The following is a 25,883-nucleotide window of genomic DNA, read 5'->3' as shown; positions in this document are numbered from 1 at the left end:
CACACCACATAATTTATTGTGAGCGTTTTCGTCAGAGTCAATGCTCCAACTTCTTCAGACAAAACCAAGACAACAAATCAACACTTTATGTAATTCCAATTAAGTTCTGTTAAAACAAATGGAATAAATGCCCATTTAAATGAAACCTGTTATTCATGTGCATTAATTAAAAACCTCTATATATAGATATAATTTATATAACAAATTTTAAACCTTATACAATACATATAAAAACAACAAATAAAAAGTATATTATTTAAAATCTTATGTAACATATATGCAATATATAGCTATACAAAATAAATAAATAATAAGAAAATAAAAAATAATTGAAGCAGGATGCTAGAATAGATGAACAATCATTGGTGCAAATATTTAAGAGTTATTAAATCATTATTAAATATTAAGTTATTACTAAATCAAAAACCAACAGATTCAACCAAGTGGACTCGTACTTAAATATACGCATAATATGTAAAACACTGTATTAGAAAAAGTGAACCATGCCACAAATCCCCATCCAAATTTGCTAAAAAATAAATAAAATTGTGATTATAATTATAAAACCACCAGCCTTAAGAACTACCTAGCAAGTGCTTTAAACTTTAATAGGCACTTAATTGATGCATATTCGTTAAGGCCCGGTGGTATGTGTGCAAATGTGCGAACTTGCCACATAAGCTCACATTCCTGTAGTTGCTATGGGCCTCCGTTCATATTGTGTTCAACCTGTTGTAACACAGCAAACTCGAGCTTATGTGTAGGGTGATCTAAAATGTGCTTTGCCAACGCATTTGTGGTTATATTTTTGTGTATACTATACTGGTGTTCATATATCCTTTGTTTAATTTTTAGTATGATGCGCATAATTCACACAAAGCCACATAAACTACCCCTTTGGTGTCACAATTAAACTTGCCTTCTATAGTGTAGGTTCTGTCCCTAATCTGAAGTTTATTGCCTGTTTTAATAAATTTGCATTGCGGGCAACTTCCACACTTACTCATACCAAAAAACTTTATGTACTTTCCTCTGTTTTTCTAAAAGACAGTTCTTGTTGGGTCCCCTCCTATAAGTAAAACGTGGAATTGCCTCCAATATTTTGTTAAGACTGTTATCTTCCAAGATTATTGCCCAATTCTTAACAAAAACGTCCCTTAATGTTCTTAGAATACATTGAGTAAGTAACAAGAAAGCTACCCCCTGCATTGTGAATTGGGTCCACCCTCTTCCGGCTTGCTTCTACAATAGTTCCATTCTGCGTTACTTCATATCCTTTTTGCACTATTGGTCTAAAATAACCTGACATCCTCTTAGTGTTCACTTCTTGAAAAATATTTTGAGAAAGCTTAGTGGGTAGCCTCTCTTAAGGAACATAGATTTTAACAGATCACATTCGATTATATAATCATTGTCAGCAGAAACCATCCTAGCGGCCCTTACCACCTGTCCTTTTACAACCGCCTTTTTCTGGTGATAGGGATGGCTGCTTGTAAAATGCAAAAATGCATTCGAATAGGTTGGTTTTCTATATATGGTGGTCCTATATCTACTATTAACCCTGTCCTTTGATAAATTTACATCCAAGAAATTGATGGAGTCCATTCCCACTTGGAAGGTGAATTCCAAAAAAATCTGTTAGTTTAGTAATGGCTACAATAAAAGATTCTATTATTGCAGTTTCGCCTTTCCAGATGAAATACATGTAATCTTGGTATCTAGTATACCAAACCACATGATCCTTGAACAGTGTGTTGTTAAAAAGAAAAACCCTCTCCCAATAAGCCATGATGCAGTTAGCGAAGCTACTACCACAGGGCGATCCCATTGCAATTCCTGTTTTTTGTAAAAATAATTTCCCATTGAAAAACAGAAAATTAACATAATAACATAAATGTCTCTACCATCCATTCCTTTCATAATCAAAAATTCTCTAACCCACTCAATACCTAGCTCTTGAGGTATTACTGTATAGAGATCTTTAAACTGTATAACAGAAGGAAGAAACTGTTGCAAAAGAGAGTAAAATCCCATGAGTGGAGGAGCTTCCTGGTCAGCCTCAGTAAAAAGCTGAGATCCCTTATAAGATCCTCCAAAGCTAGCTACGAAAACAAAATCACCACTAATTCTAAGGACAACCACAAAGCATTCTATAGCTATGTCAAATATCTCGATGGCAACACTCTGAGTTACAGCACAAAGGCACGAAAATTACAGAACCAACTGATATTGCCAACATCCTGGTAGATAGGTTCATTGCTAACCTTACCCCCCACCCCCACCCCCTAAAGGGCCCATATCTGTACAGGAAGAATGCAGAGTCCCTATAATCACAACTATACAGGTAAAAGCTGCACTCTCTAAAGCCAAAAACACAGCATCCATGGGACCAGACAACATCCCAGGCTGCGTTTTACATGAACTTCAGAATGAACTGGCTCCCCACTTAAGTACCATGTTCAAGAATAGCCTTGCATCAAGCTTTTTGCTCACTGAATGGCGCACAGCAACAGTTATCCCACTCCACAAAGGGGGAGCCACCACTGATCCTGGGAACTATCGACCTATTAGCCTGACGAGCCTGGTCTGCAAGGTCATGGAATCTATCATCATGGAACTCATAAACAAAGACATTGGTAACCTCCAAACTCTGGATCCCACCCAGTTCTGGTTTGTGAAAGGCAGATCATGCCTTCTGAACCTGATCGGCTTCTTTGAGGCAGTCACCAAAGCCGTAGATGAGGGTAAGGTGGTTCACACAGCCTATCTTGACCTCGCCAAGGCTTTTGACATCATCCCCCATTCTGGAATTATAGCTAAACTCACTAAACTAGGTATAAATCCCTACGTCACAAGATGGGTTGCCAACTGGCTCACTGACAGAACCAACACTATAAAAGTTGCAGACTCCAAATCTGACCTCAAAGCAGTGACAAGTAGAGTACCACAGGGTTACGTCCTGGGACCGCTCCTGTTTGGTGTCTACTTCTCTGAAGTACAGACTAACACAGAAGGCCTCTGGCTAACAAAGTTCGCAGATGACTGCAAACTAGGAGACATAGTCATTGTCCCCAAATGATGTAGACATCCTACAGAAGGGCCTCGCTGAGACAGATGCCTGGTGTCAGAGCCATGGCCTTTAGCTCAATGCCAAAAAGTGCAGTGTCATCCCCTTTGGTAAAAACTCTGTACCCATGAACTACCACATAGGCAGCAATCTACTTAACACCGAATGTGTGATAAGAGACCTTGGGACCCAGGTGGACAGTAGTCTCTCCTTTGATAGTCACATCGCCACAGTAGTGAGGAAGTCCTTCTACATGGCACACCTATTCATAAAAGGGTTCTCATCCAGGAAAAAAAGGGGCATTGTTCCCCTCTACCAACACTCATTAGACCCATTATAGAGTACAACGCCCCTTTTGGAATGTACCTCACAAGACATCTGCAGCAGCTGGAAAGGCCACAGAAGTACCTCACAAAGAGGATTACTGGTCTCAAACAAATGCCCTACACTAACCGCCTCAAAAAACTCCAGCTTTACTCCGTAGCATATCGCCTACTTCGAGGTGATCTCTGCCTAACATATAAAGCTATGTCAAACCCAGGGCTGTTGGACATGCTACACCTAAAGAAATCCCAATCCCTCCGAGCTACATGCTCTAGGGACCTAAACCTTGTCACCCCAATAAACATGACATGCTGGAGGGATAGATTCCTGTCCCAGAGACTTCCCATACTCTGGAACAGGCTACCCATCTATGTCAAGCAAAGTTCTTCATTAGCATTCTTCAAGAAAAATTTTGATGAGTGGATGGGAAATAGGAAATACACCACGGGGATCACTTCTGTGTCTCTGCTCGACAGTGACACAGGAAAATAACTTTCTTGGGTGGCGTAAGCCAGGGAACCTTGTTGGCTAGGCTTACGTAGGCCCTTGGGCCAGTAGCCTAGTACCTACCTATGAACCTATAATATCTACCATGAGGAAAGTAAAATTCTCATTAAATTCCAATGTATTTATACTCTCTAGAAAGCTCCATGAATCATGACAATTTTGTGGTTCAGTTTTAATGCAAGGTTTTAATTTGGCACCTGCATACGTAATATACCCTCTCCCATCCACTATGGGTCAAATTGGAGGGTTGCTGAGGTTTTTGTGTATTTTTGGGGAACCAAAAAGTGTAGGAATTATAGGTGCTGGCACTGTCAAATTTTGAAGTGTATCTATGTCAATGCTCCCTTCCAGGAACAAATCATTTAAAATTCTGTTGATCTTCCTATAAGCACCAATAACTTAATTTAAGCTGGCATGCTCATACACATCACTGTCAAGATATTCAACCATTCTATTAACATATTCAGTCTGATCCATAAAGACCAGGCCCCTCCGCACTTATCGGGCTTCATGACTCTAATGTTACACATGTTCAACAAATTCACAAAATCTAATTCCTCAGAGGAAATATTTCTGTTTGCATTCATATTATTAAAATTATTAGACAGCAATGCTCTCAGATCCATTTCACATACTTTTTCGAAAATGGCCAGAGACTCTTGAAGGGGAGAGTTAAATAGACTAGATACTCTTAGGCTGTTTATGAGGGAAGAAGTGGCACCCATCAGACTTGTCAAATTTCAAATCAAGAATAGTCCTAACCAAGTCGGCCCTCCTGTCAGGTACAAAAGAGAGCCCTTTAGCAAACTCATTAACCATCTCATTGTCAATATTTAAGGAAGTAAAACTGAAGATTTTAAAATCCCCTTCTGAACTTACAAGAATTTATAAAGTGTCCTGGATCATCTCCTCCGCCGATTCTGGCATCTCCTTTGTTGCCCCTGATTTCTGTTGTTCTGCCATTGGTTGCGTTGGTTCCCTCGGCACTCCTGAAAACCTCAATTATTATTCCTGTTATTGTTATTGTTATTGTTGTTATTCATGCCTCTCCCTGTTGACAACTGTTCATCTGCTGCTGGTTGTTTCTAATTCATTCACTGCACCGTGCAGGAGGTGTTTGTGCTTGTAGCTCTTCATTATCCATGCTTGCAGCAACATTCGTGTTCTCAGCGTCATCAGATAGGCATTGCCCGAGTGAGTCTTGTGCATTCTCAATGGGCTTAGTCACTTCCGGAGATGGAGGATAAGCAAAGCCCTTAGAATAATCGTTAATGTCCCTCAAAATCTTCTTCCTTTTAATGTCAACAGCTTTTGCCAGGCTAGAGTCTATACTTGTAAAAATGTGCCCATATTTGAACCTATACCTTGCAAAGTGTGCATTTCTAGTAATGGTATGTTCCAAGATTTCCAACTCGGCTTTAAGTGTCTCAATTTGTAGGACATAATGCTTGATCAGCATTTGTAGAAATTCTGCCCCTTGCTGGTCAAACAAAGCAATCAGTTCCTGATGGAACAAAGAATTATTAACCAACCCAACTGGATAGTGCCATTGGCGTAACCCTTTGGGAACAATCTTTTTAGAAATACATTCTTGGAAGTATGACACCTCCAATTGTAATTTTCGACATTTGTAAAGCTTCTGGTCAAATTCATTAAGATGTGTTACAATGGAAGTAGTAGGATTATCACGTCCAGAAGTCATGTTAGTGTTTGTAACAATGTTAAAAAATGAAGAGGCTCTCAAATATTCTGCCATAGAAGGAACGGAATCAGCCCTCATTACATTTGATGCCTGTCCTTGTTCAACAGCTGATAAACTGTTCCTATCATCTGTGCATGACCTACTGTTCACCGGATCTCGCTGGTTAAGAGATGCTCTCAACGTTGCACTTGACACCTCGGAGAATGTGAGAATCTGTCCACTGGTACCCGGGTGGTTGGTTACTGACCCGGTTAATCTTTGAGCACCAAAATTATTTCTTTCATCCATACATTGTAATAAAGTATCCACATGATCAAGTAACTCCTGCACCAAGGCAGTCAAATTACCAACGGCACTCACCTCAGTGGTAGCACTTCGTGCACTTGACATACTGTTGTCTTGTTGCGAAAACAAAGACTGTGATGATACACCAACACCGCTTGCCATCTGAAAAACGACTTACAACTCTAAACCAAAAACAAACTAGTAGAACGACAAAAAGGCAAGCAGGCTGTAGGTACACCACACTGTTTCTTATGAGCGCTTTTGTCAGAGTCATTGCTCTAACTTCTTCAGACAAAACCAAGACAACAAATCAACACTTTATATAATTCCAATTAAGTTCAATTAAAACAAATGGAATAAATGCTCTTTTAAATGAAACCTGTTATTCATGTAAATTAATTAAAAACCTCTATATGTAGCTATAATTTATATAACAATTTTTAAACCTTATACAATACATATAAAAACAAATAAAAAGTATATTATTTAAAACCTTATGTAACATATATGCAATATGTAGCTATAAAAAATAAATAAGAAAGTACATAAAAAATAATTGAAGCAGGATACTAGAATAGATGAACAATCATTGATGCAAATATTTAAGAGTTATTAAACCATTATTAAATATTGTTATTACTAAATCAAAAGCCAACAGATTCAGCCAAGTGGACTCATATTTAAATATACGCATAATATGTAAAACACTATATTAGAAAAAGCGAACCATGCCACAAATCCCCATCCAAATTCCAAATTTGCTAAAAAATAAATAAAATTGTGATTATAATTATAAAACCACCAGCCTTAAAAACTACCTAGCAAGTGCTTTAAGCTTTAATAGGCACTTAATTGATGCATATTCATTAAGGCCCGGTGGTATGTGCGCAAATGTACAAACTTGCCACATAAGCTCACATTCCTCTAGTTTAAGTTCCCATGGGCCTCCTCTCATATTGTGTTCAACCTGTTGTAACACAGCAAACTGGAACTTATGTGTATGGTGTTGTAAAATGTGCTTTGCCAACGCATTTGTGATTATATTTTTGTGTATACTATTCTGGTGTTCATATATCCTTTGTTTAATTTTTCTTTCGGTTTTACCAATATAGTATGATGTGCATAATTCACACAATGCCACATAAACTTGGTGTCACAATTAGACTTGCCTTCTATAGTGTAGGTTCTGTCCCTAATCTGAAGTTTATTGCCCGTTTTAATAAATTTGCATTGCGGGCAACTTCCACACTTATACCAAAAAAACCTGTTTAGCAATGGTTGTTTAAGCAATTAAGCAAATTTATTAAAATAAGTGTTGGTTTGTTGTCTTGGTTTTGTCTGAAGAAGTTGGAGCATTGACTCTGATGGAAGCGCACAAAATAAACTGTGTGGTATGGTGTACCTACAGCCTGCTTGCCTTTTTGTCATTTTACCAGTTTGTTTTTGGTTTGATCCTCAAGTTCATAGGTTCATAGATATGTACTAGGCTAATGGCCCTGGAGCCTTTACAAGCCTAGCCCATAGATGTGCCCTGGCATCGTGCTGCCCGACATTAGTTCCCAGTGCCTCTATCAAGTAGAGCCACTGGAGTGATCCCCGGGGTGAACTTCCTCTTGCAGTTGTTGTTGCTCATGTTAAAAAATATTCTGGATACAGCAGCTTAAATCTCTCGCCTCCCTCTTGACATTCTCTGATTGCTGGGATAAAGTCCCTTCTCTTCTGCCTGGTGTACAGTGAATAATCATTTTCCACAAACACTCTTCTGTGTCCAGTTTTAACACTTTCCCTTCTGCCACAGTTTTATCAGGATTAACTCTTTCTAATGATATGATTGCAGTTTTACTATTACAGGTCTTGGCTGTTTTCTCTTGGCCAGGTTTGGAGCATATACTTCATGTGATCTTTCATTTAATAAATTCTGCTGTGGAATACCATTCCAATTGCTTATCTGTGTATTTATAAAATCAGTACAATCTGCTCCTTCCAGCTTCTCTGGCACAGAAGAAAATCTCAACTTTAATCTGAGTGCTTTCTCTTCTAACTCTACCATTTTTTGAAACAGATGTTCTTGTGAAGCCTCATACTCAGCCAGCCTTTTCTTCATTCACCATCTGATTTTCGCAGTTTTATCAGTTCATCTGAATAGCTAGTTAAAGCTTCTTCTATTTTTAACAGCCTTGTGTTATTTGAGTTGACCCATTCCTTTATTCCTTCAGTGTTTCATTTATTTTAATTACCTTACTGCATTTGATTTATTTTTTCCTGTAAATTATTGGAAGCCGTTGTTTGTACCAAAGCTGAAATCTGAACTGTTTTTTTGCTGAACAGCTGCAGGATTCTTCATAGCCAGTGATTTCTCTTTATCTTTTCTGGTTGATTATTTTCTGGGTTCTCTAAATTTCTTCTTTGCTGGCATCCAAGTAGTGTACTTACTAGCCAGTAGCTGAATTTTACTCAAGTTGACAATATCACTGGCTTTTATTTCTCAGTTTATGTTTTCACACTGGAAGAGCTGAAATTAAGCTGTTGATCAGAGTGTAGCGATTCTGTAAGTCCTGTAGATTAACAATCTTAGTGTAATTTTATTAATAAATCCCTGCCCTTTCTAATACTACCAGTTGTTAGCTGGTGAGCCACTTAGTTAAAGAACCCAGACCCAAAAAAGGTCTGGATGCCATAAGGAGCTGTGAGTGTAACTGGAAGTATACAAAAAGTCATTATATGTTTGAATAAACTAGTATGTATATGCTGTTTTGTGCAGAGTGACTTATTTAGATTTAACTCATTATGGAACGGACAGTGGTGAAATTTATACTGGAATACACAATAAATTTCTGGATGGGAGCCAGTACTTACATGCTACTAGTTGTCATCCCCTGCATCTTTTGTCAGCATTACCTTATGGCAAATTTTTGAGGCTATGTAGAATTTGTAATGTTAAGGAAAATTTAATAAATGAGATAGACAATTCTGCAAATATGTTTCATAATAGGGTGTACAATATGGATGTGACAAATGAAGCCATATGTAAAATTTTAGAGTTGGATTCAGATGAAAATATAACTAGAAGGAAACACAGTAGGACATATAATAGTAGTTGGAATAGTAGGGGAGAGAACAAATGTACTTTGTCTCTACGTACAATATCAAAAGTGAAGAAATTTGTACAATATTAAAATATTACTGAAATTTTCTCTTGAAGGACAAAGATTTATATAAAATATTGAATAAACAACCTTTAATGTCATATAGACATGGGAAAAACCTTAAGAACATGCTAATGCATAGTCATTTTGTTTTACCGAGTGTTAATATTAGTAATTTTCCGGTGACTGTTGGAACTCTATGTTGCAATAATTGTTCTTGTGGGACTAAATGTGGAGATTAATTTGAGATGTTTTATTTAATTAAGTAATTGCATAATTGAATAATTGTCTTCTTGGTTTTGTATATAAAGCACTGTTTTTTGGTTTATTGTATTACTCCTTGAAGGTATTGTACCGAGGCAATAGAGAATTTAAAGTGTTTTAGATCTGTGCCAGTGATTTTGTTTTTTGTTTTTCTGCAAAGTCGTTTGTAGTTGTATATACTGTTTTGTCTGACCTGTCTCATGTTTGACATTTTATCAGTTCTGTATGTTTGCACTTCAAATGTTGCATGTATAAAATATAGAGATTTGATATAAGCAAGAAGATTTGCATTACTATCCTGTGTTGTGTATTTAGGAGTCATGCATGAAACAGATTTCCAGTGGCTTGCACAGCTAAGGTATTACTGGGAGAATGAAAATGCTCGTGTTCGTATAATCAATTGCAATGTTAAATATGCCTATGAGTACCTTGGGAACTCTCCACGACTTGTCATTACTCCACTTACTGATCGTTGTTATCGTACCTTGGTATGTATTTGTTTAAATTCTGCATGACTTCTTTTTTTTTGCAATTGTTTATCTAAGTCTGATATTTCACCTCTGTTTTCCTAATCAGAATAAATTAATTTTATTTCATTTTACTTTTATATGCTGATACCCAGCTTAATTTATTGTTCACAGTGATAAGCTGTCCATTCATTTTCAAATATTTTTTTTTCAAAAATGAATTCATTTACAATAATCTACAGACTATATGAGTTTGCTGGATTATACTAAATGGGAAGAAGAACATTATGAGAAAGTGATTTGTTTCTCCTCTGAAACAGATGAGTTAAAACAAATCACCTGTAATCCTTTTAATTTCATTACTTTTATAATTTAGTAATCTGATGTTGTCCTTTTCATTCTTCCTGAGTGTGTGGGTACAAGATCTGACCTCGGATATGACTTGTCTACATACACTAGACTTTCGGATCCAACTTTCAAGCTTTTACCTGTACCCATAATGTACCAGTCAGCTAACAGTACCTCAGATCTCATTTGGACCCATTTTGCAGAGATGCAAAGCCCTCTCTGAGAGCTACTATGATACTTTTTTGCAGTTTTTACAGTTTTGTGAGTAATTGCCTCCTTTTGCCTCCCATCTTTTGTATTCCTTTATCTCCTCCATCTCCTTTTTTTTTCTTATACACAGTTTTTCTTCAGATCACTCCATTTATATTTCTCCACCATTTCGTAGTTTCTAACATACCATAGCTGGTACCTGTCTTTTCTTCTTTTAACTTTCTAAAAAGTTGTTCTTCCTTTTGTTCCATTTTCTTTAACTCCCCTTTTTAAAGGCCTGTTCTTAATATGGCAGAAAAAAAAAAGACTTTAAAAAGTGCACTCCCTGTGGGCATAAGATCCCAGTTCTGATGCCGACAGGGAGTGCATCTACTGCCTTGGAGCGGTACATTTCAGCACTGACTGCTCCATTTGTGATGCATTTAATTTGAGAGCACTTAGTGACAGACTTAATAAGTTGGCATTTAATGGTATGCTGCTACCCTCTTCCTCTTCATCTTCAAACCCCCAGCAGATCTGTGAAAGCTTCTTTGGAGTAGAAGGAATTTCACAAGAGATCCCAAACCCATTTTCCAAAGGAAAACTCTGTCAGCTCTGTCTTCATCTAAGCCTCCACAAAAAATTCAGAAAATGTCACATCGAAATTCATTGCATCTTATGAAGAAACAGTTGGATCCCATGCCCTGGGATCAGATTGTTATTTCATCTAAATCTCCTCAAACCCACTCTCCAAGGTTCAACATCGAGCCAGTTTCTCCTTGGCTCTATTCTGCTTTCCTCCAGGGGATGCCAAAGAGAGAACCTAGACCTCGATCAACCACTTCTTCCATTAAGTCCTCCAGAAGTATGTCAGAAGCTGACGTGGATAGGATGATGAGGAAATTCCTCAGAGTTCAGATTCAGATCTGTGTCCATCTCCTGTTGGATCCATGAGCCTCCTGTCCACTTCTCATATAGTTATATCTCCTTCTCTGATCCATCCCACAGTTTCAGAGCCATTGGATCTAAGAGCCCTGAGAGTGCCACCATTGGATCTGAAGATGACTGGGTCTTCACCTCCTACTCCCTCCCTGACTAGTTTCACTGTGATTCCTTTGGCTCAGGATGAGTCTCGAAGCTGAAGCATCAGGACTGGATCCGGGGGGGGGTTGTATTCCAGTCTGATGTTATTGATTCCTTGCCCTTGGAAGCATCAGTGTTGGATAACTTGGGGTCTGACTAATTCCTCAAAGCAAGGATCTGGGTAGGATTGAGGCTTGGCATCTTCAGAGGTTTCAGCTCCAGTGTGGCCAGCCATGGCTTCTCCTAGTCTGTCTGCCTTCAAGGTAGTGGATAAGGTTTTCTCATGACCAAGAGATTCAGTTACTCTTTCATCCTTGGATCCGACATCCCTTCCCCCTTCTAGTCTGAGCTCAGATCCTATCAGACCTACTTCACAGTAACAGCCTGTACCATCTTGCATCCAGACAGTCCCCATAGAGGAACATCCCCTCTCTTTGGATACCTGTCCAGATCATCCCACTGAAGAGGTTCCCCACAAGGGAATGTGCAAAAGGAGACACATATATTCCCCCATGGAATCTCTCACTGAAGATACTGACTTAGATGAGGAGGAAGGGTCCCTAAGATTTCCATCAGATGACATCTTGTTCGGAGACATGATGGAAATTCTTAAACAAAAAGGTGGATGGTCTTCAGATACTCCCTCAACAGAGGAGTCAGTTTTTCCTGGAAGCTTTTGGTTCTGGCCTAACTGTGTCTTGGGTGACTCCCCTGGCAGATTAGCTTTTTGATTTAATCTTTCACTGGGCATGGAAGGAACCAGATTCTATTAAACCAATTCCCTGATGCCCAGTCAAAAGTTTTAACACCACCAATGGACAGAACCCAGTGGAGCAAAGGAGTCCCTGCTGATGCTGTGGTTGTGGTGGCAGCCACTAAATAGGAGGTAGTGAAGCAGAGCTCCTCTGTTTATCCCCTTAATGGAGAGTCCAGGGCACTGGACAGATTTGGAAAGCACATATTTGCTTCTGTGACCTTTGCGTTGAGATTCCTGAATAATTTAGTGTACTTCACAAGACCACAGTGGGATTTTACCGAGGAACTCTCCACATCCCTCTCAGAATCCATGTTTGTGGAGTACTACAAGAGGTCCTCTTCACAGCTGTCCCACTCTATTAGCCATTTCTAGTGCATCCATAAGGTTAGTATCCCATGCTGTGGAGGATACCTCATGGGCTGCTGTTTCGTATATACCCTGTAGGAAACATGCCTGGATATGGTCATGTGACTTTGTGGAGCCTTTCAAGTCTTATTTCATCAATGCTCCCTGTGACGATAGGAGGTATTGCCAGCTATGCCAGGAGAAGTAGGGCAGTGGCTATGTAACATATGCAGCACAGCTAGCTGGAATTTTTTAAAAGAATTATATATCATTTGTATATCAAATTGATCTGTAGAAATGCTTGTGTTGAAAAATATATTTGTAAAGTTGCTTGTGGTAAAAATGTATCAACAGTGTGCTCTGCTGGACAGAAAAGAAATATACATGTATTATTATAACTGTTTAAATGTATACATTTTAACAGAGTATACTAGAATAGAAGATGTTAATTTCATACTTTGAAATTAGTAAGAAATTAAATTACTGGGCCTAGGCCATAAAGATGTTATTTCACAGTTTTCAATGAAGCCAGAGAAGCAGTGTTTGTAAGAAGTGTGGTTTATTAGCTCCTGTAGGAAGAGTGTAGGTGTTTTATGGTTTTATGACTTCCAGGAATTGCAGCAGATCTTAGCAAGGCTCTGTGTGTGTCTATTATTGACACCTATGTGATAAATCCTGACAGCTTCTAGCACTAGGGGATTGCATGGGAACCAGAAGTCAGATGACCAGATATATGCAATGTCATTTTGTACAAAAAAAATGTTTTAATGTTGGAGGAGACTGAAGTCTGAGAAGCACTATGTTTTGGAAATCTGACATAGAAGGATCCCTCACCTACTTCATCTTGCTTTGCTGCAGTAAGTGACCAGGGGTCTGTATTAAGTTATCAAAATGGCATTACAGCGAATGCTGTTTCTCCAACACAAAAATAACGAAATCCAACAACAGCAAAACCCCAGGTCACCGATTTTTTTCCCAGGGAAAAAAATTGGTAGACCATAAAACACAACACATGACTTAAAACATAGTAGACTAGGGGGCTTCACCACACCACCCAGTGTGTGGGGCACCCCCTAACTAAATATACCAACTATGAGATCGCACTACAGTGGGGTAAAAGGGCAATGGCACGGATCAGGCCAGGTGATATTTTTTCCCCTGGGAAAAAAAAATTGCTGACCTGAGCTGTCACTGTTGTGAGATTTCGTTCTGTATGTGTCAGGGAAACGGCATTCACTGTTATGCCATTTCGATGGCTTAATATAGACCCACTGACCAGGGATAGTAGTTCTGCAAATCAGTCAGGAAAATATAGTGAAATTAGTTAAGTACTGCTTTTCTGTAACTGTGTGAATCTATTCATCTGTATTATTTTAATATTTGCTGTGATTGAAACTCTGGTGTTTACTGTAAATAGATAGTATTTTCATGTTCTTTTATTATTTATTAAATATATTTAAACTTTGCATTGTGGCTGTTCCTTTTAGAAAATATTTAAGCTTTGAGAGTATTTGCATATATTTATTTGGTGATAACACTGGCCACTCCTGAAAGTGTAGCTGTTTGGTCAATATTACAATTTGTATTAATATTAATTTCAGTCAGTGTAATTGAGCACACTTGCAAGAGACTTAACGTAATTGACTGGTTGCAGTGAATCTACCATATAGTCTGGGCAAAGTTGGTATTGCAGGTAATCTGTGCCAGCCTTTCCCAGGTATGTGTGTGTGAAAATTACATCTCAAAAAATGTGTGTGTCAGCTACTTGGAGCAGGACACAAAGCACTGGTTTCACAGGGAGGTTGCTGGAGGACTTGGCTTGGACACTCAGCTGAGGACTTAACTTTGCAGCTATACCAATGGGGAGCCTTATTGGGGACCTGGGGAGAGACAGAGTGAGAGAAAGCCAGCCCCGGGTGAGTGTGTTCCCTGTGTGCTCTTAAGGGAAATTGTGCTTGATGCAGAGAGGTCTGCATCTGACAATACTGGGTGTATCCATTTTTCTATTTCAAGTGAATGTCCCAGTCCACTGACAGTGATGAGGATTCAGGCTGCTTGATTACTGACATACAGTGGAGAAGTTACACTCCCTTTGATGGAACATCTTTGTTTGGCCCTTCTGTGAAAGAAATGCTTTCCTGGCATGAACAGGATGGAAAGACCCTGGCTGCTGTAGGAATACACTTTTCTACCCCTCAATGATCCTTTTCCCTGATTCAAAGAGGAGGCAAGAAAATATGGCTCCATAATTCCTAGGGCTCTTTCCAGGATTCAGACACAGCCAACTCCTCCAGGGGCAGGGGTGTTTCAAATGGAAGATGCCATCCCATCCCCTCAGCAGGGGAGGCCTGCAAAACCAGGGTTTCTAGGATTCTATTTTTGGGTAAACCCTTTTAGTGCTCCTGAAGGGTTGTCTGACTGCCAATCTCTGGAGACATTTGGGGGGGGGTGCTTGTCTTTGCTCCCAGATGCCTGGGCTTCAATAATAAAAGATTCTTGGGTGCCAAAAATTATATCCAGAGATTATTTCATACCGTTTTTCCAGATTCCCCCAATCAAAAGAAGAAAGCTTCCCAACATCCCACCCAGTCAAAGAGAAGCTGCAGCTCAAGAGATTCAAAAGCTGCTAGACAAAATAGTCATCCTGGAGGTTCCACCAGATGAAAGAGGATTCAGGACTTACTCAAGATACCAAAGAAGACAGGAAACCTAAGACAAATTTTGGATCTAAGCACCCTGAACCAATTTGTGAAGAAGTTAAAGTTCTGACTTGTCACGGTTCAGTCCATTCTGACCTTTTCATGCAAGGATGATCGGATGTGCTCAGTCAATCTTCAGGACATGTGCTGTTACATCAAGATGAACAGATGATCCCAAAGATTTCTGCACTTTCAGCTGGAAGCTAGTTACTACCAGTTCAGAGTCCTACCCTTTGGTATCACCACAGCCCCAAGGGTGTTTACCAAGTGTATGGCAGTGGTAGCAGCTCAGCTAAGACTGCTGGGATTCTGAGTGTGTCCATATCTAGACAACTGGCTCCTCACTGCCCCAAACAAGCATCTTTTAGAGCAGTCCAGGGACTATTTGCTCCAGCTTTGATAAAGGCATTTCAGTCACTACTTCCAAAGCTCATCTACAACCTATATAGAGCCGGAGTTCATAGGTACCCAGCTGAATACAGTAAGTCAGATAGCCTCCCTTCCTACACATCGTGTAGACACAATCAAGTTTCATATACAGCAAATTCTTGTTCACCATTCTCCCCAAGTCAGACTTGTCCTTCAGACTCTAGGTTTTATGGCAGCAGCCATAACCTTAGTTCCTGTGGCCCATTTCTGTTTGAGTGTTCTGCAATGGACCATAGCTGTTCGGTGGTCTACTCTGCATCATCCACAGTCCTTCCCAGTCAAACTCACTCAAGTATGCAAGGATAATCTTCATTGGTGGATTCAATCAGATGAAGTCTACCTAGGCTGTCCCTTTATTCTGTCTCCTCCAGTAGCCACTGTAAGTAACCATGGATGCCTCCTAATTGGGGTAGGGGGGGCAATTCTTGGGACAGACAGTCCAAGACATGATCCCCCAAGATACTAATTCACATGTCAGTGTTCCAGAGATGAAAGTGGTACTAATAGTGTTGCAGGCCTTTTAAGATGTTCTAGAGACTATTGCTATACAAACCGACGTGTCTGTGGTGTGGTACATCTCCAAACAGGACAGAACTCACTCTTACCCCTTTGTCAAGGGGCAATGAGAGTGTGGCAGTGGGTGATATCCTCAAACTGCTTTCTTATGGCAATGCACATGCCAGGGGAAATCCAACATGCCAGTGGACAAACTCAACAGGTCCATTTTGATGCCTCACAGGTGGTCTCTCGATTAATCAGTGGCAGAGAAGATTTTCCATTGTTGGGGCCAACCTTGCTGTGATATCTTTGTATCTCCCCACAGCAAGTGCATCAGTTTTTTTTTACCTAATCCCCCCCTCAGGAGGAGTCGCTGAGAGATGCTGTAGTCCATGTTTGGTCCTTCGGTCTTGTTTATGCTTATCACCCATTACCTCTGATTCCAAAATTCTTACAGAAAGCACTTTGGTTGAAGAACTCAGTTATCGTCATTGCCCCCCTTTGGCCTTGTCAAGTGTGGTTCCCCTTCCTTTGGACTCATCTTCGATAACCTCCATGGATACTGAACCTGAGTCCAGGCCTTCTCTCACATACATCCGGGATGAAGCATCCCAGTATTCCAGGCCTTAAACTAACCGCATAATTTCTCCAATTCCAGTGATAGCTTGACACCTCAGGCTTTCCTCTCCAGTCTGACAAATACTTCTATCTTCCCAGAAAGCTTCTACAAGGAGGATCTACAGGAATAAATGCAAAAGATTTTCAATATGGGCTCTTTGGAAGAAAATTGACTCTTTCACTGCTCCTTTATCTTCAGTTCTGGAATTTTAGCATCTGTTTTTCAGGAAGGAGCTAATTTTTCTAAAGTCAAAGTGCAACTAGCAGCCATGTCTATAACTCAGAAGAAAAAAAAATCTTCCTCCTTAGCTTCTTCCAAATTGTGCAAGGCCTTTCTAAAAGGTACCTTCTTACTTAGACCTCCAGTGTAAGATCCATCACCTCCCTGGGATTTAACATCCTGGACTTCCGTGGTGGTACAGCGGTAGTGTTGTTACCTCACAGCAAGAGGTTCTCCCATTCGATTCTTGGCTTGGCTTGGGAGTGCCTTCTGTGTGGAGTCTGCATGTCCTCCCCACGGTTGGGTAGCATTCGAAAGACATGCGTGCGTGAATGGGCGTGCCTTCGTTGAAGGTTGGGCGTCAATCTGGCACCTCAGCGTTTTGTAAAAATCTACTGCCAATCATTAGCAGACCAGAGTTCCGCTGTGGTGACCCCTTACCGGGAAAAAGCCGAAAGACAAACAACAACAACTCCAAGGGTTGACCCAACAAACCTTCGAACCATCAGCCAAATCTGATTTAAATGTTTTATCTTAGAAAACAGCATTCCTAGTAGCTGTTACATCTGTGAGACAAATTTACAAACTCCAGGCTCTTATCTTCCAAATCTCCTTACATTGTTTTTCACAACGACAGAGTTATTTTACAATCCATCTTTCTTACCAAAAGTAGCGTCTGAATCGAATATTAGTCATACAATTCATTTGCCTGTTTCGTTCTCTAAGTTTTCGAATAAAGGAGAGTACATGCTACATCTTTTAGATGTACATAGACAACTATGTTTTTATCTACACACATCAAAAGTTTTCAGGAAGTTAGATCAGCAGTTTGTTTCTTTCAAACCAACCAGGTTGGGATCACCAGTTTCTAAAGTTACCCAGGCCAAATGGATTACTGATTGCATTTCTTTTGTATATACTTAGCAAGGCCTCCCCTTGTCAAAGCCTCCTAAAGCACATTCTACTAGATCCATGCGACCTTCTTCTGTCTTGCTCTAGAACTTGGCATTAATGACATTGTGCAGCAGATACTTGGTTTAATGCTCATACTTTTATTGCTCATTACAAACTAGATTTAACCTTCAGAAACAGAGTTGCTTTTGGTTCGGCAGATTCATAGGTTCATAGGTTGGTATTAGGCTATCTGTCCTAGGGCCTATACAAGCCTAACCATAACAATTCTCTGGATATTTCTTCCCACAATATTTATTTCCCTGGACCCCTGTCTAGCAGGGTGACTGACATGATCCCCAGGGTGAATTTCCTATCTCCCATCCAGTCATCAAGGTTCCTTTTGAAGAGGGCCAAGGAGGCACCCTGCTTGACATGTATGGGCAGTCAGTTCCAGAGTATGGGGAGTCTCTGGGTCAGGAACCTATCCCTCCAGCATGTTTTGTTCATTGTGATGACAAGGTTTAGGTCCCTGGAGAGTGTGGCTCTGAGGAATTGGGATTTCTTAAGTGGAGCATGGCCAACAGCTCAGGGTTTGACATGGCCTTGTATGTTAAGCAGAGATCGCCTCTGAGTAGACGATATGCCACAGAGTATGGCTGGAATGTTTTTAGATGGTTAGCATAGGGCATCTGCTTTAGGCCTGTAATTCTTTTAGTGAGGTATTTTTGCAACCTTTCCAGCTGTTGCAGATGTCTTGTGAGGTCCATACCAAATGGGGCATTGTACTCTGTAATGGGTACAGTGGGACAATGACCTCCTTTTTTCTTGATGAAAAGCCCTTGGTGATAAGGTGTGCCACATAGAAGGATTTCCTGACTGTTGTGGCGATATGGTTATCAAAGGTGAGACCACTGTCCACCTGTTTCCTTAAGTCTCTCATCACACTTTCGGTGTTTAGTGTACTGCCATCTATGTGGTAATTCATGGGTACATCTTTTTCCCAGAGGAGAGAACTGTACATTTCTTGGCATTAAGCTTGAGCCCATGGTTTTGGCACCAAACATCTGTTTCTGTAAGGCCCTTTTGTAGAATATCCACATCATTTGGTGATTCAGTAATATCCTTCTACACGGGCCACCCAAGATTCACATAGCTGGGGACAAGGTCAGATATTAAAGTTATATACTCACCATAATTCTGCATCTGTGTCATCCATTTTCATTCTTCCTCAGTTCCTTGACCTCCTTTCCCCTTCCTTTTATCTTCTGGAGTGACCTCATGGATATCATAGAACCTTTTGTTCTAGGTTTGAGCCCCAGCTTTGCTGATCTTGCCTTCTTCCTGCTCTATCTCAGGATCTGTAAGGCAGCAAACTTCATCCAAGGTATTGTTAGCTGACTGGGGCATTATAGGTAATGGGAGGAGCTTGAGAGTTGGATCCAAAAGAGTAGTGTGTTTGGCCATGTCTAATCCAAGATCAGATCTGGTGCTCACACATTGAGGAAGAATGAAAATGGACAACACAGATGCATAGTAATGATGAGTACAAAACTTTAACTTATGACGTTAGGTGCCTGTTGAAAATCAAAGGAGCTTAAGTACAGTCTGCACAAGAGCAACATTTAAATGCAGATGAGGGTATATAATAAGCCCACAACTGCAGTATCATGGGGTGTTCCCTCTTCTCTAAGGTATATCAATCTCAGTGCTTAATGAGTAGCAGGGGTTGCTTAGGGGTATATAGCCTCACATTGTCCAGGGTTCCGTAACTTTAAAAGAGTAAAGTGATTATTTTTTTGGAATACACTGTTTTTGTTAGGAATCTCTTTTTAAATTTTTATATCAGGACTCAGTGTTGCTTCTCTCACTTTCAAGAGAGAGACATGAATTCATTATTTTAAGTCCTGCTCTTTCCTGGATCTTGCCCATTCTTCTGTGTTCTAATTCTCATTATGTGAAAGTGATTTAAGATTTACAGATTCACAAGAGGTATTATTTTACACTTTGGAAACAGAGTGAGTGGATACTGCCATGTATTGTTTTTTTGCCATGTGGCGAGGCTGTGGCTGAAAATAATCCTTGTACCAGTTCTCCTACCCAATTAACAAATGAAAAATAAAATACATAGTAATTCCATCTGTATGGTACTTTGTTTTTATTGGTGTCACCCCAGAATATCTTGCTTCTTTTTCTTCTTAGCATTGAATTAGCATGATTTATTTTGTTTCTGTTATTTAATTTTTCATGTTGTTGCCATTTCTTAGTCATATATCATGAATTTCTACAGTTTTTAGGGCAATATTTATTTATTTATTTAGTTAACATTTGTTTGAGAAGCACTTCAGATGCATGTTTTTGAAACTGTTTAAGATCACAAGTTTGTATTTCTAAGAAAATGGTTGTTCTTGATCCACTGTTTTCTTCACACTGAGTGCCACATTATTCTTCTGCTCTGAGAGGGAAGGCAACCTTCCCATGGTTAAGGAAATGTGTTGCTGTTGCTACACTATCGTCCTTAATATGAAAGGGCATAACATATCATTCAAGACTGCCTTCTGAATGCATTGCCATGTGGTATTAGTATTTTCCTTCAAGAAATTTGTAAGTATTTTCCTTCTGTAAAACTACTCACTCATTGCTCAGGCACTTTTCATTAAATGCTTAATCTTGGGTTGATGCTCAATTTGAAAATGATACTTTAAGAAGTTTACTTTCCCAGTGATGTCCTCTTCATGACTCCTGAACTGATTGCTACTGTGATACTTCTGCAGAAGTTATAGTAAAGTAGAAGACACAGAAGCATCAAAATTAATTATAACTTACCTCCAGAGTTTTTTTTGCATTGTCAAGCATCTACATTCGTATATTTCTTGCATTCCAAAACTGTTGCATTTAAAATAAATGATACAAAGAGCACTAATTTTTGACTTTCAGCTATTCTGCATTAAATGTATTAGCCAGCAAATGCACTTGATACTACCAAGGGTCCCAACCTATGTACCATTGTGTAACAAGGTGCAAAGTGTGACAAGTAGATGACTGCAAATACTCGGAGGGTAGCACTGTTGGTGAAGTGGGGGGGGGGCGGTCTTTCTCAGTACTGGCAGTGCAGTGTTAGATATGGTTAAAGAAAGTTATGGATATATGATTGGGTTCTGATTGCTCATTGCTCATAAGCTTATGCTTCAGTAATTGAGTACATTTTTTTATATTTTCTGTCAGAATAAAGTGCAATTTTTAAATAGCCTTTCTGTGAGGGATATTAAGTAATTATATTATCCCTGCTTAGGACTGTCAAAAATGTTTTTGCCGAACATGGATTTCCCTGAAAGACCTAAACTTAAATGACTTTATTTAGTTTGTTTGTTTGAGGCACTGCATTCTATTGTGTCTTGTGCATATTTTAATAAATCTCTTAGACAAGATATTTGAAGATTTTATAAGCAAATGCAATTCAAAATATCTTGCAGCATTTGATGGGAGAAAGCTAAGAAAGGAACAGCATCCCACTTAGGTAATTCTAAGGAACCCAAAAAAGAATAGTATGTCCAAACATGGAAGGATGGAGGAGATAGGTGCAAAGAAAAGGATATTGGTGGAGGAAAGACTTAATCCAAGGGGATGATGTTAGCTTCAGGTTTCAGCAGTGAAACACAAAAGGGGGGGGGGGTTGAATAATGGTGAAGGTGTTTACCTCACAGACACAAGGTATAAGGTTTGATGCTCACCTCTGAAAGGGAAGTTAGCTAGGCTTAAAATGGCCAGCAATGTCAAGTAGCCTACCACTTTTTATTTATTTATTTAACATTTGTTTATCGGGAAAGTCCGACTTGGAACGAGCCAATTTTCAGAGGAGTCCCGGGCAGAAACACTCCAGATGCATGTCTTTGTAACATGGGAGGAAACCGGAGCACCCGGATGAAATCCACACAAACACAGGGAGGACATGCAGACTCCACACAGAATACACCCTAGCTGAGAATCAAACCAGAGAACTTCTTGTGAGACAACAATGTTAACCGCTGCACAACTGCATACCTATGAACCTATAAGAAGGCTACCAAAACAGTATAGTCTAAATCATTCTAAAAGTGAATCAGAAGTTTAATTTTTGCCAGTTACTGGAGATACATCTCTAAGTCTGTCACTCTAGTGAGCGCTCTAGATAACCTGATGCTGAAGAACAAATACATATTTCTGTGCAGAAAGAAAAAGTTATCTTGAACAGAAAAAAACAGAATTTTCCAAACATTTGATTTGTGTTGGAGTATTTCCAATTAAAAAAATGAAAACATCACTGTAAAAGCTGTAGTATAAAAAAGAAAAAACAAGAGTCAGTATAGCGCTTTCATTCCTTTACTTCCAGAACTGGAAGTAAAGGAACAAAAGTGCTAAATTGACTCCTGTTTTTTTTTTCTTTTTTAGTACTACAGCTTTTACAGTGGTGTTTTCATTTTTTAGTTTGAAGTTTTTTATGTTCTTGGTGCAGCATTTTGTGTTTTGGAGAATTGTCACTGAACACCACATTTCTGTATTTCTGCCAATTAGACTTTTCCCTGCTGACATACTATCATCAGTCCATGTGCCCTTGCAGAGACTGTCAGCAAGGTAGAGACTGGTACTTGGTTACTGTAAATGTACAGCAGGGTATTTTGGGTTGTGCAGAAGGCTATATGAATATACATTTATGGACTGCCTCACATCTCTGTATGGCTGCCATTATACTCTGTTTTCATTCTTTGAAGATTTTTACAATTTGCCTTTGATGCTGATGTGGAAGACAAACAATACTGATCATCCTGGCCTCCACCAGAGAAACAAGTCTTACCTGGAAAGACCATACATAATGATAGATTTTTATGGTTTGTGGACCTAAGGTGTATTATCTCCACTACATATATTGCCAAACAATTAAGGTTGATAAACTACCTAGGCCATACCTGTCTGACACAAACTTAACATGACACAACCTGATCAGGTCAAAAATCTAATGACCGTCAGGCACCTGAATCTAAAACATTTCTTTTTCTTTTACCTGGAGGACTGCTTTATAGTGCTTCTCCCATGCACAGTTACAGCAACAGCTACAGCTGAATTAGAATCTTTTTGTCACCTGAGCTTAACAGAGAATCTCAAATGAATCCAGTGGGGTGTCTGCACAAGGAAGTCCACTTCTGGGATCTACATTGTCTCAGTTTTCACAAGTGTTTCTGCCTCCTTAAAGTACTAGGATGTTTATCCTTTATGACATAAATGTTCATGCCAAAGTCTGTCACAGTAAAGAAGTACCTTAGGGCTCTGGGGCACATGAGAGCATCTATTCTTATGGCAATAAATGAGTCATAGTATTATAGAATGTGCAAGGCAACTGGGCCATGTGACCGTTTATTCCATGCCAGTACCCATCCTTAGACCTTACTTCCTTTTTCAAAGAGTGATAAGCCAGTCATATCTAGGTTGAATTTATGAATACCCATCCAGTTGTCTAATGTTTTTCTTAAAGGAAGATAGTATGTCACATTGTTTGATCTGGAGAGGAAGTTTGTTCCAGAGAAAAATTAGCAATTGCATGACATCTGTGTCTGGACTGTTTGTTTAATTATTGAAATTGGTTCATATCCCTGATTTTGGTGTTCACTAAACTGTTTGATTTGTGGAGAAATAAGAGGCATTGGACTGCTGGAACCCTAATGGCCAAGAAGGCAAGGCACAGATAGGTTCATATGTTCATAGGACGATAGGGACCGCTCTTGTTTGGGATCTTCTTCTCTGAAGTACAGGCCAACACTAAGGAACTCTGGCTAACAAAGTTCGCAGATGACTGCAAACTGGGGGTCATTATTGAATCCCCAAATGATGTGAATATTCTACAAAATGGCCTTACAGACACAGATGCTTGGTGCCAGAGCCATGGGCTAAAGCCTAATGCCAAGAAATGTATAGTTATCCCCTTTGGGAAAAACAAGGTACCCATGAATTATCACAGAGGTGGCAGTACACTAAACACCGAAAGTGTGATGAGAGACTTAAGGACACAGGTGGACAGTGGTCTCACCTTTGATAACCACATCGCCACAACAGTCATGAAATCCTTCTATGTGGTACACCTCATCACTAAGGGCTTTTCATCCAGAAAAAAAGGAGGTCATTGTCCCACTGTACTCATCCCTCATTAGAACCATTATAGAGTATAACGCCCCATTTGGTATGTACCTCACAAGACATCTGCAACAGCTGGAAAAGCCGCAGAAATACCTCACTAAAAGAATCACAGGCCTAAAGCAGATGCCATATGCTGACTGTCTAAAAAAACTCCAGCTATACTCTGTGGCATATCGTCTACTCAGAGGTGATCTCTGCTTAACATACAAGGCCATGTCAAACTCTGAGCTGTTGGACATGCTTCACTTAAAGAAATCCTAATCCCTCAGAGCCACACTCTCCAGGGATCTAAACCTTGTCATCACAATGAACAAAACATGGTGGAGGGATAGGTTCCTGACCCAAAGACTCCCTATACTCTGGAATAGACTGCCCATACATGTCAAACAGAGCGCCTCCTTGGCCCTCTTTAAAAGGAACCCTGACGATTGGATGGGAGATAGGAAATTCATCCTGAGAATCATGTCAGTCAACCTGCTAGACAGGGGTCCAGGGAAGTAAATATTGTGGGAAGAAATATCCAGGGAATTGTTATGGCTAGGTTTGTATAGGCCCTAGGGTCGATAGCCTAGTACCAATCTATGAACCTATGAAGTAGGCTATTGGCCCTGAGGCCCTTATAAGCCTAGCCAAGAATTTCATTCATGTTCCCACAAAGTCACATCTGTTTTCCCTGTCCAGTAGGGACACAGGTGGTATCCCAGGGGTATATTTTCACGCCTAAGGAGTCTGTAGCACCCTGAATACATGGCAAAGGCCGTCTTTCTTGATAGTGCGTGCCCTTTAGTCTTATTATCTTTTTTGTTAAGAACCTTTGAATCTCTAACTCCTTGATATGTTTAGTAAGATACATCCCAAAAGTACTGGGCCTGATCAGTGCAGAATATAAAGAGTTAAGGACTACTTTGGACCAGGAGAAGAATATACCCTTTGAGATCAGTTGTGCCAGATAGAAGGATTTCCTGACCACAGCTGCAACATGATGGTCAAACAAAAGGGAGTTATGGGTACTTTCAAAATGGCTGAACACTGATCAACAGGTTGAGTAGAGCTTTCCCAGTGTGAAAACAGAAATCTTGGACAGTAGCCAGCAAAAAAAAAAAAAAATGTCTTTGTGTAAAATTTAGTTATTGCTCAGTCACTACACTGCTTGGATATCACCCAAGTATAAATCTGGAGAAAGTGATAATAAATCAGCTTACAAACGAGAATAAAACACTCATGTGGGAAAGGGTCTTAGCAGATGTTTAGCTGAAAGTACTTCAAGTTTTAGCCTCGGTACAGGAAGAAAAGTAAATAAGTTTAGAGGAAAAATAAATCAGATGCATCCAGAAAGGTAAATAAGTGAGACACTGGAAATATACATGCAATCAAATGAAAAAAAAAACTAGAAAGAATAGAAACATCTTTAAGTAACTACTCAGATGAGCTGATAAAACTGGAAATCAGAAAACCAAAGAAACTGTTTTGGGTAAAACCTTGGTGCAGAAATAAATCCAAATGAACGGTAAAAAGTAAAAAAGTAAAAAATGCACCAAGATAACACACAGCAAACGTTTAATCACAGCAAAGTACAAAGTGGTAAGCGCTTTCACAACCAAAGTTGCTTCATCAGACACTACAGTAAAAATGCACAGGTTTAAATAGAGATTCTAAAATGCCAATTAATCAATAAAAATCACACAATGATTAAGTAGCAGTGAAAAAACAATTAAGCCTCATGCTCAAACTAAAAAAGCATTGCTTAAAAACATTGCTTAAAAACATTGTACAAGAAGGAATCAAATACTATACATGAGAAAACACTTAAAAAACTTATAAAATTATTATAAAACATGGGAAAATACTAGGCAGGAAAAAGTTAAATAGAATACTTGGA

The 25,883-nt window shown here is 39.4% G+C and overlaps 1 protein-coding gene across 1 annotated transcript in view; it reads left to right on the top strand.

The window, feature by feature from the left end:
• DNAH12 (dynein axonemal heavy chain 12) overlaps window positions 1-25,883 on the top strand; it is a 4,520,724-nt gene that overhangs the window by 1,904,452 nt on the left and 2,590,389 nt on the right. Inside the window, exon 22 of the mRNA XM_044078497.1 lies at window positions 9,611-9,783. Coding sequence (XP_043934432.1) covers window positions 9,611-9,783 — 173 coding nt within the window. The remainder of the gene's footprint in view (window positions 1-9,610; window positions 9,784-25,883) is intronic.

This window comes from Protopterus annectens, chromosome 7.part1 (genome assembly GCF_019279795.1).
Source record: "Protopterus annectens isolate FY-2018-M chromosome 7.part1, PAN1.0, whole genome shotgun sequence".
NCBI lineage: Eukaryota > Metazoa > Chordata > Ceratodontiformes > Protopteridae > Protopterus > Protopterus annectens.
This window is presented reverse-complemented; position numbering and strand designations above follow the sequence as displayed.